This window comes from Trypanosoma brucei (assembly GCF_000002445.2).
Source record: "Trypanosoma brucei brucei TREU927 chromosome 11 chr11_scaffold01 genomic scaffold, whole genome shotgun sequence".
NCBI lineage: Eukaryota > Euglenozoa > Kinetoplastea > Trypanosomatida > Trypanosomatidae > Trypanosoma > Trypanosoma brucei.
In genome coordinates, this window is record NT_165288.1 from 4,381,366 (window position 1) to 4,392,844 (window position 11,479).

Sequence of the window (11,479 nt, forward strand, 5' to 3'; positions counted from 1 at the left end):
GAAGGAAGCACAGCAACAAACTTATTTACCCTGTCACAAGAGGCAAAGAAGAAGAGAAAGGGGGTCAACATTTCACACAGACAAAGATGCTAAACAGGACTTCCGACTATTCGGTAGGAAACTAGTTCATGCATTACTGAGACCGTAAGGGGAAGTCGTTCCGCTCCCCTTTAAAATGAGGAATATTTACTTAGGAAATGAACTCCGCTGTAAAATGACTTCATCATCACCACGACTATACCTTTTGCGGTAACCACAACTTGCAGAAGAGGTAAGAAGAAGGCAGTAATAGATCAACATCCACCCAAAGAGTTATCTTATCCCACATGTATTCTATTTGTACGACCCAACAGAATAAAAGATGAGCAACTGCAGCGGGTTAGAGCCACCAGAATATCTCTCTCACATGACTCAGGCACAGCGGCAACTAACTGCCTGTGAAGTCACACGTAGACAAAACGACATACGATAAACAACACTTTTTTGCACCCTTAATGATGAGATTGTTATTAGCATCTAAAGGCTGGCTCCACCACTATTGTATAGAGGCTAAACACGCACATACAGCGGTAGAGGAAATGGGTGCATAAGTCATTTACCTCCTAACTTCCTTCATCCACCACCGATTTACACACAAAAGGGAGAGGAGTTTTTTTTCTTTTAGTGCATTGATACGTGGGTTTACACTATCTTTTCCTTCCTTCACGTACTTGTTACATTTTTCTGCTATCCGTACTTCAACATCAAACGAAGAGCAAAGAGGAAAAGAAGAGAAGAGAAGGGCAAATAAATATGAACAGTCTAACAACAGGTAATAATGTAAGAAAGTGTGAGAAACCTCCAACGGGTTGCTTCGTTTAGAAACATTTGAAGCATGGTCGAAATACTGTAAAACGTTCCTGACGGAGTGCACCGCCAGATAAACAAATAATGATGTGGAACAAGGGAGAGAATTTTTTTTTAAAGAGAAAAAAAGAGTAACTTCACTCCTCCCAGACTTATAGGTGGAACTCCTCTACGTCCTTATGCGGTTCCCCGGCGTAGCATTTGTTGCTACCATCCGCCGTGCCTCTTCTCGAGGCAACATCATCGTTGTCCCCCGACAACGCATTGGAATCTTCGTCCCTCACAGCAGAGGAACGGCGCCGGCGTCGAATGTCATCACCATCATCTGTCATGCAGTCCTTTACCCTCTTTGGTTTTGTGGAGGATATAAGTGTCGTCGGCTTCAACGCCCCACGTGTCTTCCGCCTTGATGACGGGCCATCCTTCGAAGCATTTGTTTGTCGCGTTTCCTTTCGCTGCAGCAGCAGCGATTCCCGTAGCGACAATTCTTGAAACGGCCCGCCAGTGATAACACTACCCTGAATTGAAGAAGGGACTACGCCCGAAAGAAGAAGCAACAGGCCCTTACCGCGCAGTTTGTCCCTCGTGTCTGTATTAGAAATAATACTGCTGTGATGAGATTTCGCAAACGCAATGAGCGGAGTTGGTGACAATATTTCCTTCACCTCCTCGTCACTCAGGCCCTCCTGCAACATAAGCGTATGCAACGCGAGCACCACCTCGGCGGCGATGATGCCACTGGCAAAGCGCTCGCACACGTCGTTCGCACGCTCAAGCAAAAGTTCACGGTGCTCCTGCTTGCACGGTGCCTCGGTAAGTGCGGCAAGCGTTCCCGCTATGAGATGTGTTTGCGCAGCACCCGCACCTGAAAGGGAATGGAGACAAATGGCCTGAAGCGGTGGGTGCCACTCAGGTCGCAGAAGGGCTGGGCGCAGCTGTACGATGGCACTCGTGATGGAAATGAACTGAGCATCGGTGAGCATGGCGCCTGCCGCACTGGACGTACCTGAAGCATTAATAACAGCAGTTTCCTTACGACCAGTGTCATTACAGGATTCTCGCCTCTGTAGCTCGTTCCCAAGAACTTCTGCGGTGGCCGAAAGCAATTCCTCATGGTCGAGCTTAAGGGCCCGCAACGAGCCCATGCAGCTTGCAAGCTCCTCGCCTTTGAAACTTGGTAGTATGTTGAGAGCGCGGTCGCAGAAGGGCACTGTCACTTCAGCATGACGGGTGATGCCAAGCTTTACCGAGCTGTACAGAAGTAATACAATGTCGCGCGCGGTTGCGTGACTTGCAGAGACACGCAGACGTGGCATCATCTGCTGTACAACTCGAATTACACCCTTTAGAACGAAAGTGAATGCATACATAAGCATGCAAAGGTCGTGCACAGTGGCATTTGCAGCCTTCTCCAGTATGTGTGTTGCTGTTGCCGAGTAAAATTCCACGTCATTGAAACCCAAAGTTGCGCACTGCAACAAAATATTGACAAGCTCAGGAGCATCAAAACGAGACGGATTGCGCCTCGTGAACTCCACAACTACCAATAATAAATCATTGAATGGAAGACGACTACGCGTGAGGGCCTCCATCAGCAGAATCGCCTCTCGCGCCACAAGCTTCCGAGACCAGTTCTTCTGTGAAGAAAGCGAAGTGAATAGGTCAGGCAAAAATGTCTTCTTCGCCATAGGGAGGGGCGCAAGCATTGCAGCTAGTTCCACCTGAACCCGAAACGGGGCGTTCGCCGCGGCAACCGATATCATTGGCATGTGCTGCTCCAGCAGGGTTGGACCACCGTATGCACGCAGTGCCAACATAACACCAACAACAAGCGGCAATCGCCGCACATCCACGCTCGCAGTCACGTCACCAAATTTCATGTCACGCACCAAAACTGTGTAGAAGTGTGTGGGCTGCTTGTCTGCGGGAAACAATTTTAACGCACCATCGGCAAGGTTCAGTAACCGATGGCCATAAACTGTTAAAGCGTCCTCCACACAAGCATCCATAAGCTCACACAAGGGCGCAGCAGCAGCGGCAAACCATTCGCGCTTCTCGAAACGCATCATGAGCCGCATGAGAGCTGTTGTGCGGGACACGTTCGGGGCGGCATTGTGTAGCCCCTTCAACCGTAACGCAATTGCTTCCATAATCTCCGCATGCATCACCTGCTTTACCTCACATTTATGCAGCATATCAGTCAATTGCACTTCGTCGGCCGCTTGCACAGCCTTCAGCATCGATTGCACAAAAGCAGCGACTACTGAAGGATTTAATGCGCCCTTTGCCTCAGCAGTCAAACTGGAGGGGCCGCCTTCCGCCCTGTGATCGCGTCGCGCTCGCGCCGGTGACATCGCAGCCAGTGCACTTTCAAAGCCTTCAGCCGACCGAGCAGAGCTTGCAGCGAGCAGCGATACGACGGGCATTTCTAACCCCCTGTAACATTCAATTACAGCACTTAGATGCTCCATAGAAATGTACGATGAAGGTTGAGCACAAATGTGCCGCTCTGCCACAACATAGAAGTCAGGGTAGTGCACTCTCCTCTCGTAAAAGCACTCGATGATACGGTAAAGCTGTTGCCCAGTAAAACCGTCCATCCGTCTAATGCAATGCTCGGCCAGGAGAGACCACGTGTCCTCATGCCGTACCCCCGCCGCAGCCAGTGAGTCAATTAGCTGAACAGTCCCCGTGCTATCCATACTCGGCAGGGCTTCAGAGAGTAGTGGCAGAGCGGAGAAGGAGATATCGTTTTGCCCCAACATGCAGCAGGCGGCAATAGTTCGTGAGAGCTGCCCACCAGTCATACGCGGCAGTTCTGCTCTTACCAATGCAACGGCCTTCGCCGCGACGGGGCTCTGCTCAAGCTGGAAGTAGGCAAGGCACTCCAAGAGTCGCCGAAGAGCGGACGGACCCGGGGAAGGCCCAACGCTAAGCTCTAACGCGGTAAGTTTTTCCTTTAGAGCGTGTCCTAGTTTCTCATCGAGTACGACACTGTGTATCTTCTTTAGGTGGTACAAGTCATGAATCACGCGAGTTAACATGTCAATCGGTATTATACTCCTTTTCTGGCAGCGTTCACTTCCCCCACGCCCATGCTGCGCGTTTATTTAGCAAATGTTAAATGTAGTAATATACCGCCGCCAACGCCCACCGCGTGCACGAGTCGGCAATAAAACATGAAGAAGAGGAGGAAGAGGGAGATAAAAGGATAAACCTGATACGCTAAAAAGTGGGGACAACAAATTTTCATAAACAGTGGTGTGGCATCACCATGCACACACACACAACTAACTTCAAGGATACTGACAGTCAATAACTCCAGACTCGACGACCGCCTAAACCCCAAATTATCAAATGTTAAAAAAAAAGACAAGAACACACGAAGAGCAGCTACGATATTTTCACTGCTTTTCATATGAAGTACTAATAACAAAACATGTGGACGCAAAACTGTGGATTTGCGGGTGCGTCTGGGCTCACCGTAACTATTATTTGGTGCCCAAGAAGGTAAAACGGCTACGACTGAGACGATAAACAAGTAGTAATGATGATAGGTGAAAGGAGTTCATAACAACACAACGAAGAAAGTCGAGGGAAAGCAAAGTGGAAATAGTCAAATAACGGAACACGTATGGTACGTAGAACAGCATGGCACGTCCACACGTCCACACGCCCGCACGCACACACACACACAAACACACAAAAACAGAGAGAGCGAAAAATCACCGGGTTCATTACTACAGTGGGTTGTTGGATCCACGCGGACCTCCCTCCGCCCATGACGGCTTTGGAATTTCACCCTCGCGAAAATTCTTCACCTGCTCTACCGACCACTGGCGCGCTTGCATCTTCTGCACTTCTACCGACTGCGCTGCTTCCTCCTTCTTTTCTTGAATCTGTCGCGCGGTATGTTTGATACCGGCACCGAGGTCAATACCGAAGAAAATCATCACAAAGAAGAACATGGCCACGCCAGACCAGGGAATACACCTAAAGGCTGCAGCCAGTGCGCTCTCCTGCCTTTCCCTTTGCGCCAACACATGGCGCTCCCAGCGGCGCAGCTTCAGAAAGTCGCAGAACATGCGAACCCCCATTACGGTTACTCGGTGACTCACTATTACAACAAAGCTCTTTCCTTCCCCCCCTTTTTTTTTCGAAATAATAATAATAATAAACAAAAAGAAACAAAGGTAGACGCATGAGTAATACACTTTTTGAAAGGATACAATGCATCAAACGAGTTGTATACGTACAAATACACAGAGGGCACGAGTATCCGTGCATCCGTAAATATTCGTAGGAGTGAAACATATAAACCCCGGTACAAATGGATGTACATGGACACAAAACAACAGGTGATTGCACAGACTGCATGTTTTGTGTTTGTATCGCGTGCGCATGCTTACGTGTATATGTGTTTGGTGCTTGTGTTTGCGTACTTGTTTGTATATTTATTTCTTATATGTATAAATACGCATATATATATATATATATATATATAAGCTTCGATGTGTCAACAGACACTAGTCACACATAGCCACACTCTTGTGCAGGAAACATAAAAATAAAATTATTAAAAAAAAAACAACAACACTCACCTCCAGCGTCGCTTAAAAGGCAACAGACGGTGAACTCTTCGCCTCAACCTTCTTCTTCGCTCCTTCTCTTCTTTTTTTTTGTTTTTTGCTTACCTTTCGTTTGCTTCCTGCTAGCGATGTCATTTCCTTCCTCTTCCCTTCAACACTCGTCCTCACCATACACAAACAAAATACAGGGACGCCGTCCCCCACCATCCATGCCGTCCGAGGAAAAAAAAAAAACATCAACAACAACAACAATAATAAAGAATGCAACACAAAACACGAACTCACACTCGTACATTAAATATAACAATTATCATTTGTCCTCCCTTTCCCACATGGGCCAGCAGTATTTAAGCGAGGAGAACAACAACGTGCTAAAGGCAAAAATCTAATGCAACAATTACTCATTGTTAACATCTTCACACAAACAAACACATGGATGTATAAACTGCGCATACAAATATGAGTAAATGTAAACATATATTTATTCATACTTATGTTTGTGAGTTTGTGAATTTGCGACGTACATTTATGCTCATGCGTGGGATTCTAATGTGGTGGACGAAACAAAGATGTACGTTTCTTTTTTTTTTTCCTTCGTAAGTATGTAATTGAGTGACAGAGCTTAATCAGCTCGGTTAGACCGTGTTTGAGGAAGTGAAGGCAAATATAAACAAAAACAGGAAAAGGAAAAGGAAGATAAACGAAAATGAAAATGAAAACACGAAACAGCAGGAAAAAAAAAATCGGTACATCTAACAACGAAAACAAAAAACAAAAAACAAAAAACAAAAAAAACACCGGCTAATTTTCTCTTCTCTGTCCCTTCGTCACCGCCACCACCATCTCCCCCTTCTTTAATTTATTTATTTTTTTTCTTCGCTCATGTTAGTTTCTTCTTCTTATGTTGCTGCAGTGCCGTAGAGCCATATTTCACCTTTTGTATTTTTGTGTTCATCGAACCTCATGGCATGAAATGCGGCGGCATGCTGCAACTCATAATTAATGAAAAAAAAAACAAAAACAGCAGGGGATGAGAGGTTGAGGATGGGAAGAAAAGTAAATGAGAGAAAGAAAGAGGTGAGGCGGAGCTTTAAAAAAAGGCGTGAAATAAAAAAAAAAGGAAAGCAAACAAACAAACAAACAAACACACGGAGCAGAAGGATGCGAAAGAAAGAATGAATGAATGAAAGAAAAAATAAAATTGAAAAACAAAAACAAAAACAAAAACCATCCGACAACTACTAACCTGTACAACTGTAAACGGCATATTGGGATTATTTCATTTACTTTGAGCGCATTCATACGTGTATATATATATATATATATATATATGTGTTGAGTTATTCACCTTTTCCTCTTTTCTCTCGTGTGTGTGTGTGTGTGTGTGCGGGTGGCATTCTTCTAAAAATAAAACAGGTGAGACACGAGTAAACGAGCAAATGAAATATGTGGTGTGTGTGTGGGGGGGGGGAAATCTGTGGCATCGGTATCATAAAGGATGCGTCTAAGTGATCTAAGCAGATACCAAAGCAAACAAAAAATAAAGTTAAAAAAGAAAGAGAAGGAATGGACTGGACTGGACTGGGTGGTAAGAAAAAGAAAAGAAAGAAAAGAGAAGATGTACTGAAACAAAGTCGAAAGAACAAATATATCCGACACAAATGTGTGAATTGCTTCTTCCCTCCCCTCCCTCCTTCCCCTTTTCTTTCTGTTTCATTTTCTTCTTCCATTCTAATATTACCTCTCCCTTTCACCACAACATAATTTTTTTTTAAAAGAAAGAAAGAAAAGGTGGAAAAAAAAAAAGAGTAGCCGCACCGAAGCAACAACGCCCGTACAGAAATACAAACGCACACGCACGAACACAAGCCAAAAACAATTTAAAAAAAGGCAGAAGAAGCTGGAACAGTGAACAAACACACGTGGCACACACGAAAGCGACCACACGTGTACAAACAAAACAAAAACAAGAAAAAGAAAAAGAGGGGAACAAACACAAAACACTCAAAACACTCAAAACACAAAACACTCAAAACAAACACACACGCGCATACGTGAAACAACCAAAGATGCGCAGATATCGTATAAATATACACAACAACATACGCAGCAAGTGGTTGCCTTTTTTTTAAAAAAATTAATTGGTGTTGTTGCTGTTGTTTCTTCTTGACAGTTCTCACTATTTTCTTTCCTTTTGCTTTCCCTTGACAAAATTCATGCATCTAATGTAAAATAAAAACGTAAAGAAAAGTGAGGAAGGGTAAAACCAAGAAAAGGAAGGAAAGAAAGAAAGAAAAAGACTAAGTAAGTAAGTAAATAAGAATACGTAATCTGATTCTTTAAACTTACCGACTGCCTCTTTCCCCTTCCTTTTGTGTTTCCCTTTCCTCCTGTGTATCACTTCTTCTATACAACTCGTTTCCTCTTCTCCATCACAACATCTGTTGTCTGCTCTTTCTCTTTCTCTCTCTCTCGCTCTTCCCCACATTTTCTTTTCTTTCTCTTTTCTTTTCTACTTACAAAATATTTAGTTATTTAATTATTTGTAACTTTTTTCTCCTTTCTCTTTGTGTTCTGTTTGCGTTTGTTTGCTTGTTTGAGATAATTATTTCCTCTTTGGAACTCCTCTTTCTCTCTTTAGTTTACCCCTCTCCATACGACTGTTTGGGTCATTTCCTCCCTCACACTTTTTCCCATGCCTTTATTTCATTTATTCATATAAGTATATATATATATATGAATGATTTCCTCTTTTCTCCGAGGACTTCTCTTCTCTCTTTCCTCCCTTTTGTTCTTCCCTTCTCTCTTTTTTTTTGTTTTGCTTTCTTTTTGCTTTTACTAACGGTATCTTGAGGAGAGAAAAGAAAAATTTCTTCTCAAAATCGCCGCTCCTAAAGCCAACAAAAGGCCTCAACATCTGATGGCCAACAAACGCCAAAAAAAAAAAACGCACACGACGAGGGAAAAGAATAAAGAAAGAGGGAGAGTGCCCACCTCGAAGCAAAACGAAAAGGAAAAGGAAATAAACCCAAACTCCAGAATGCGGTAAAGAAAAGATGTCGATGGAGGGTTAAAACAAAAAGAACAAACAAGAAAGGGAACAAACAAAGAAGCACGCAACACACCACAACCAAACACAAGACATTTTACACAGCAGAGTGTAACGAAGTAAACCAATCAAAAGTCAGGTACTTCACTAGGCATAGTCAGTTTAGCCACTTCACCATACTTTGAGCTGCTGTACTTGCGACGCACCGATTGGTAACGCGTTGTGGAGACGTAACTCACAAAATCTAACATGGTCCTCGCGCACGCCTTGAAATCACGTACTTGAGCCTTACTGTAGTACTGAAGCTGACGAGTCCATATGATATCGTTGTTCAGCACATACGATGAGCCTTGCTCTTTCATGTGTAGTGTCACTAGTGCAAGAAACAAGGCGGCCTTTGCTTGCTGCGACGGGGAGAACTGAAGGCATTTGTAATCAAGCATGCCGTGGTCAAGAAAAAAGAAAGCGGTGTGCCGAAGCTGTAGAACATATGCCGTGCATTCCTCATCAGAGCGCGGCTGCGAACGCGACTGTGAGCGGGAACGCGACAGAGATTGTGGTTGTGACTGTGATGCTTGCATTTGTGTCTGTTGAGATTGAGATTGCGACTGCGATTGGATCTGCTGTAGCTGATGTGACAACTGTTGCGTCTGCTGCTGCCGCTCGAGGCCCTCAACAACGTCAAGTAATCGAACAATGAAAGGAAACGGCGTTGGAACAGTAAAGCGGAAGGACAGCTCAGTGCACATCTCACGTTCCATGCGAATGACCTCATCACGAGTGTAGGTATTGGCACATATGTACACGCACTCCTTCACCTCCGGAGGCCATATCTCTTCGTACTTGGCAGCAAGAAGAATGGCGGTGATACCAACTAACTGCAGCTTTGAACGCGGTATGTACCGTCCGGTCGTACGCCTCGTGTTAACAGAAGAAAGGTAGCGGTCTACGATGCTCACCGTGAGGTAAAGCGTCTCGGGATGTAGTTTAAACTTTAGGTGAACGTCAATAAGCCAATCGACGAGAATCATTCGCATTTTCTCGTTTATCTCTGGCTGGTACGTTAAATAGCGGGGTGACGGAAGGACCTGACCGTATATAGCCTCCTTCTCACTTTCCATGTACATTGTTGTGATGTCCTTAATAACATCGCTGCAGTATACCGGATTATTCTCACGAAGCCGGTCAGCATGAGGGCTTACAGATGACTCCTTCCCTGCCGTACCTACGGGGCTGTAGAGACTTGAGCGAAGGCTTAACAAACTGCCGGAGCCGTGTCGCACAGCGCTGGATGAGTAAGGATAACGACACGACTCTAAATTAGCGCTGCGCCGCTGAGCAAGTCGCTGCTTCACATCTCCAGAACCTGTGGACAGGTTTGAGACCTCACGAAGTGCCGTGGGATTCATTGCCGTGCAGGACCCCTAATTTTGTACTAGTCGTGCGCAGTCTGCGAATGTCTAGTGTGTGTACGTTTGTGCGCGTTCGTTCGTAACTCCACTTTTACGTGCTCTTACTTTGCTGATGTTGCTATTTATTTTTTTTGTTGCTTAAATACTTCTTTCTGAAGTAGGCCTTGGTAAACTGGAAAGTGGAAGGCAAGGTAGTTGAACCGCTTCCTTCACGCCCTCCGGCCTCTCGTTAGACGTTCAACTAATGCACGTTTCGTTACAACAGTCTCCCCTTGCGTTTCGCTGTTGTTGCTCGCTCAGATGGACTCACTCCTTTCAATCTTCAGCTGTATGTGTGAACCTTAGAGGAACACGGGTACCTTCTCCGTTTCTATTCACGCCTAACCTCTTCAGTGCACCGTCCTTCTTACTTTTTGAATAGAAACCTGATGTTGCCCTCCTCTTATCCCTGCTTATTCGTAGTTTTATTTTAATCTTTCCCTGTTTGCTATAACGTACCAGTTATTCCGTTGGAGCCAAATTGTTCGGAGCGTTGTGGGAGGAGCGAAAATAAGACAAAACAAAAATGAAAGGGGAAAAAAAGGGACAGAAAGATACGAAATAAAAGAAAGGTATGTCAGTTTGAGTTTTTTTAACAAAAAGCCACACCGAAGCATTCAAAAGCAGCAGTCCCTCTCGTTGCTCTCAAGCAAGAACGTGATTAAGTTTTTTAAAAAAAAACGACCGAATAAAAGAGTTTAAACCTTCTTTTTCGTTTTGCTTTGGCATGATAATCAAAATATGAGAAAGAATAAGAAACGGATGACCTATCGAGAAAATATAGGTAAGGAATTTCGACATCTGGCGTGGAGGGGGAAAAAAAGAGGACGAAAAAAAAAAAAGAAGAGCAAACAACCATGCGCGGGCAACAGAATGTGGAGGGAAAGAGGGGGGGGAGGGAACCCGAAAAGAACTCACAGCTCTCCATCATCATTGCCACACGCCTCACACTTTACGGGACATTCTCTACGCCTTATTTCCTCCTCACTCTCTCTTCCTCATATCTCCTTCCTCACATGCCGCTGGGGGTATGCTTCAGTTAGTTCATGCTGATTCGGCCGTTGTTGTTGTTTTTGCTAGCGTTTCACTCACAACAACTACTTGAATGAAGTTTAGTAACGATCGTTCGCTGAAGACACGGCTTTGCTGACGGACGCCCAGCACCTTTATACGAATGTAGCCGCATGTTAAACGTAGACTGTTCTCCTTGCTTTTTTTATACGTTCGGTAAGTCGTTTCTATTTTTGCTCTTTCTTTTGCTTTTTATTTTGTTTGAATCATTTTTGGTCCTTCACTCTTGTCTTAAATTCACGCTCTTCTGTTTGACAACCGTTAAATATAGTCGAACACACTGCTCCCCCCGCAATTAAACTTCGCACTAAACTCTAGTTTATCACTTATTTTTTTTTTCGTTATTTCCTTTCCTGTTCCTCACATCATCCTCGAATCAAATTCTTCTTCTTTGAGCTTTGTATTCTTCACGTCTCCCACTGATGTGATGATTCATTCACGCCCGCCCCCAACAACGACTGCGAATTATGGGT

General features: G+C 44.6%; 3 protein-coding genes across 3 annotated transcripts, besides 14 other annotated features; all 3 read right to left on the reverse strand.

Annotated features, from left to right (window-relative positions):
- Positions 1–998: 998 nt before the first annotated feature.
- Positions 999–3,890, reverse strand: Tb11.01.8430 (hypothetical protein, conserved; the record flags this gene model as incomplete). Its single annotated transcript, XM_824634.1, has 1 exon — positions 999–3,890. The coding sequence occupies one exon, from the start codon at positions 3,888–3,890 to the stop codon at positions 999–1,001; it is 2,892 nt and encodes a 963-aa protein (XP_829727.1).
- Positions 3,891–4,515: 625 nt separating this feature from the next.
- Positions 4,516–4,551: a microsatellite.
- A 35-nt stretch (positions 4,552–4,586) lies between these two features.
- Tb11.01.8440 (hypothetical protein, conserved) lies at positions 4,587–4,943 on the reverse strand (the record flags this gene model as incomplete). The annotated part of the gene is made up of 1 exon (XM_824635.1): positions 4,587–4,943. One exon carries the CDS (start codon positions 4,941–4,943, stop codon positions 4,587–4,589), a length of 357 nt encoding a protein of 118 aa, XP_829728.1.
- A 365-nt stretch (positions 4,944–5,308) lies between these two features.
- Positions 5,309–5,350: a microsatellite.
- A 57-nt stretch (positions 5,351–5,407) lies between these two features.
- Positions 5,408–5,434: a sequence feature (AT_rich).
- Positions 5,435–6,097: 663 nt separating this feature from the next.
- Positions 6,098–6,230: a sequence feature (A-rich).
- Positions 6,231–6,288: 58 nt separating this feature from the next.
- Positions 6,289–6,309: a sequence feature (AT_rich).
- A 248-nt stretch (positions 6,310–6,557) lies between these two features.
- Positions 6,558–6,582: a microsatellite.
- Positions 6,583–6,639: 57 nt separating this feature from the next.
- Positions 6,640–6,663: a microsatellite.
- Positions 6,664–6,742: 79 nt separating this feature from the next.
- Positions 6,743–6,767: a microsatellite.
- A 34-nt stretch (positions 6,768–6,801) lies between these two features.
- Positions 6,802–6,822: a microsatellite.
- A 566-nt stretch (positions 6,823–7,388) lies between these two features.
- Positions 7,389–7,478: a sequence feature (A-rich).
- A 79-nt stretch (positions 7,479–7,557) lies between these two features.
- Positions 7,558–7,578: a sequence feature (AT_rich).
- A 100-nt stretch (positions 7,579–7,678) lies between these two features.
- Positions 7,679–7,758: a sequence feature (GA-rich).
- Positions 7,759–7,922: 164 nt separating this feature from the next.
- Positions 7,923–7,949: a microsatellite.
- A 250-nt stretch (positions 7,950–8,199) lies between these two features.
- Positions 8,200–8,266: a sequence feature (CT-rich).
- Positions 8,267–8,612: 346 nt separating this feature from the next.
- Tb11.01.8460 (cyclin 6) lies at positions 8,613–9,893 on the reverse strand (the record flags this gene model as incomplete). Its single annotated transcript, XM_824636.1, has 1 exon — positions 8,613–9,893. The coding sequence occupies one exon, from the start codon at positions 9,891–9,893 to the stop codon at positions 8,613–8,615; it is 1,281 nt and encodes a 426-aa protein (XP_829729.1).
- Positions 9,894–11,479: the final 1,586 nt, after the last annotated feature.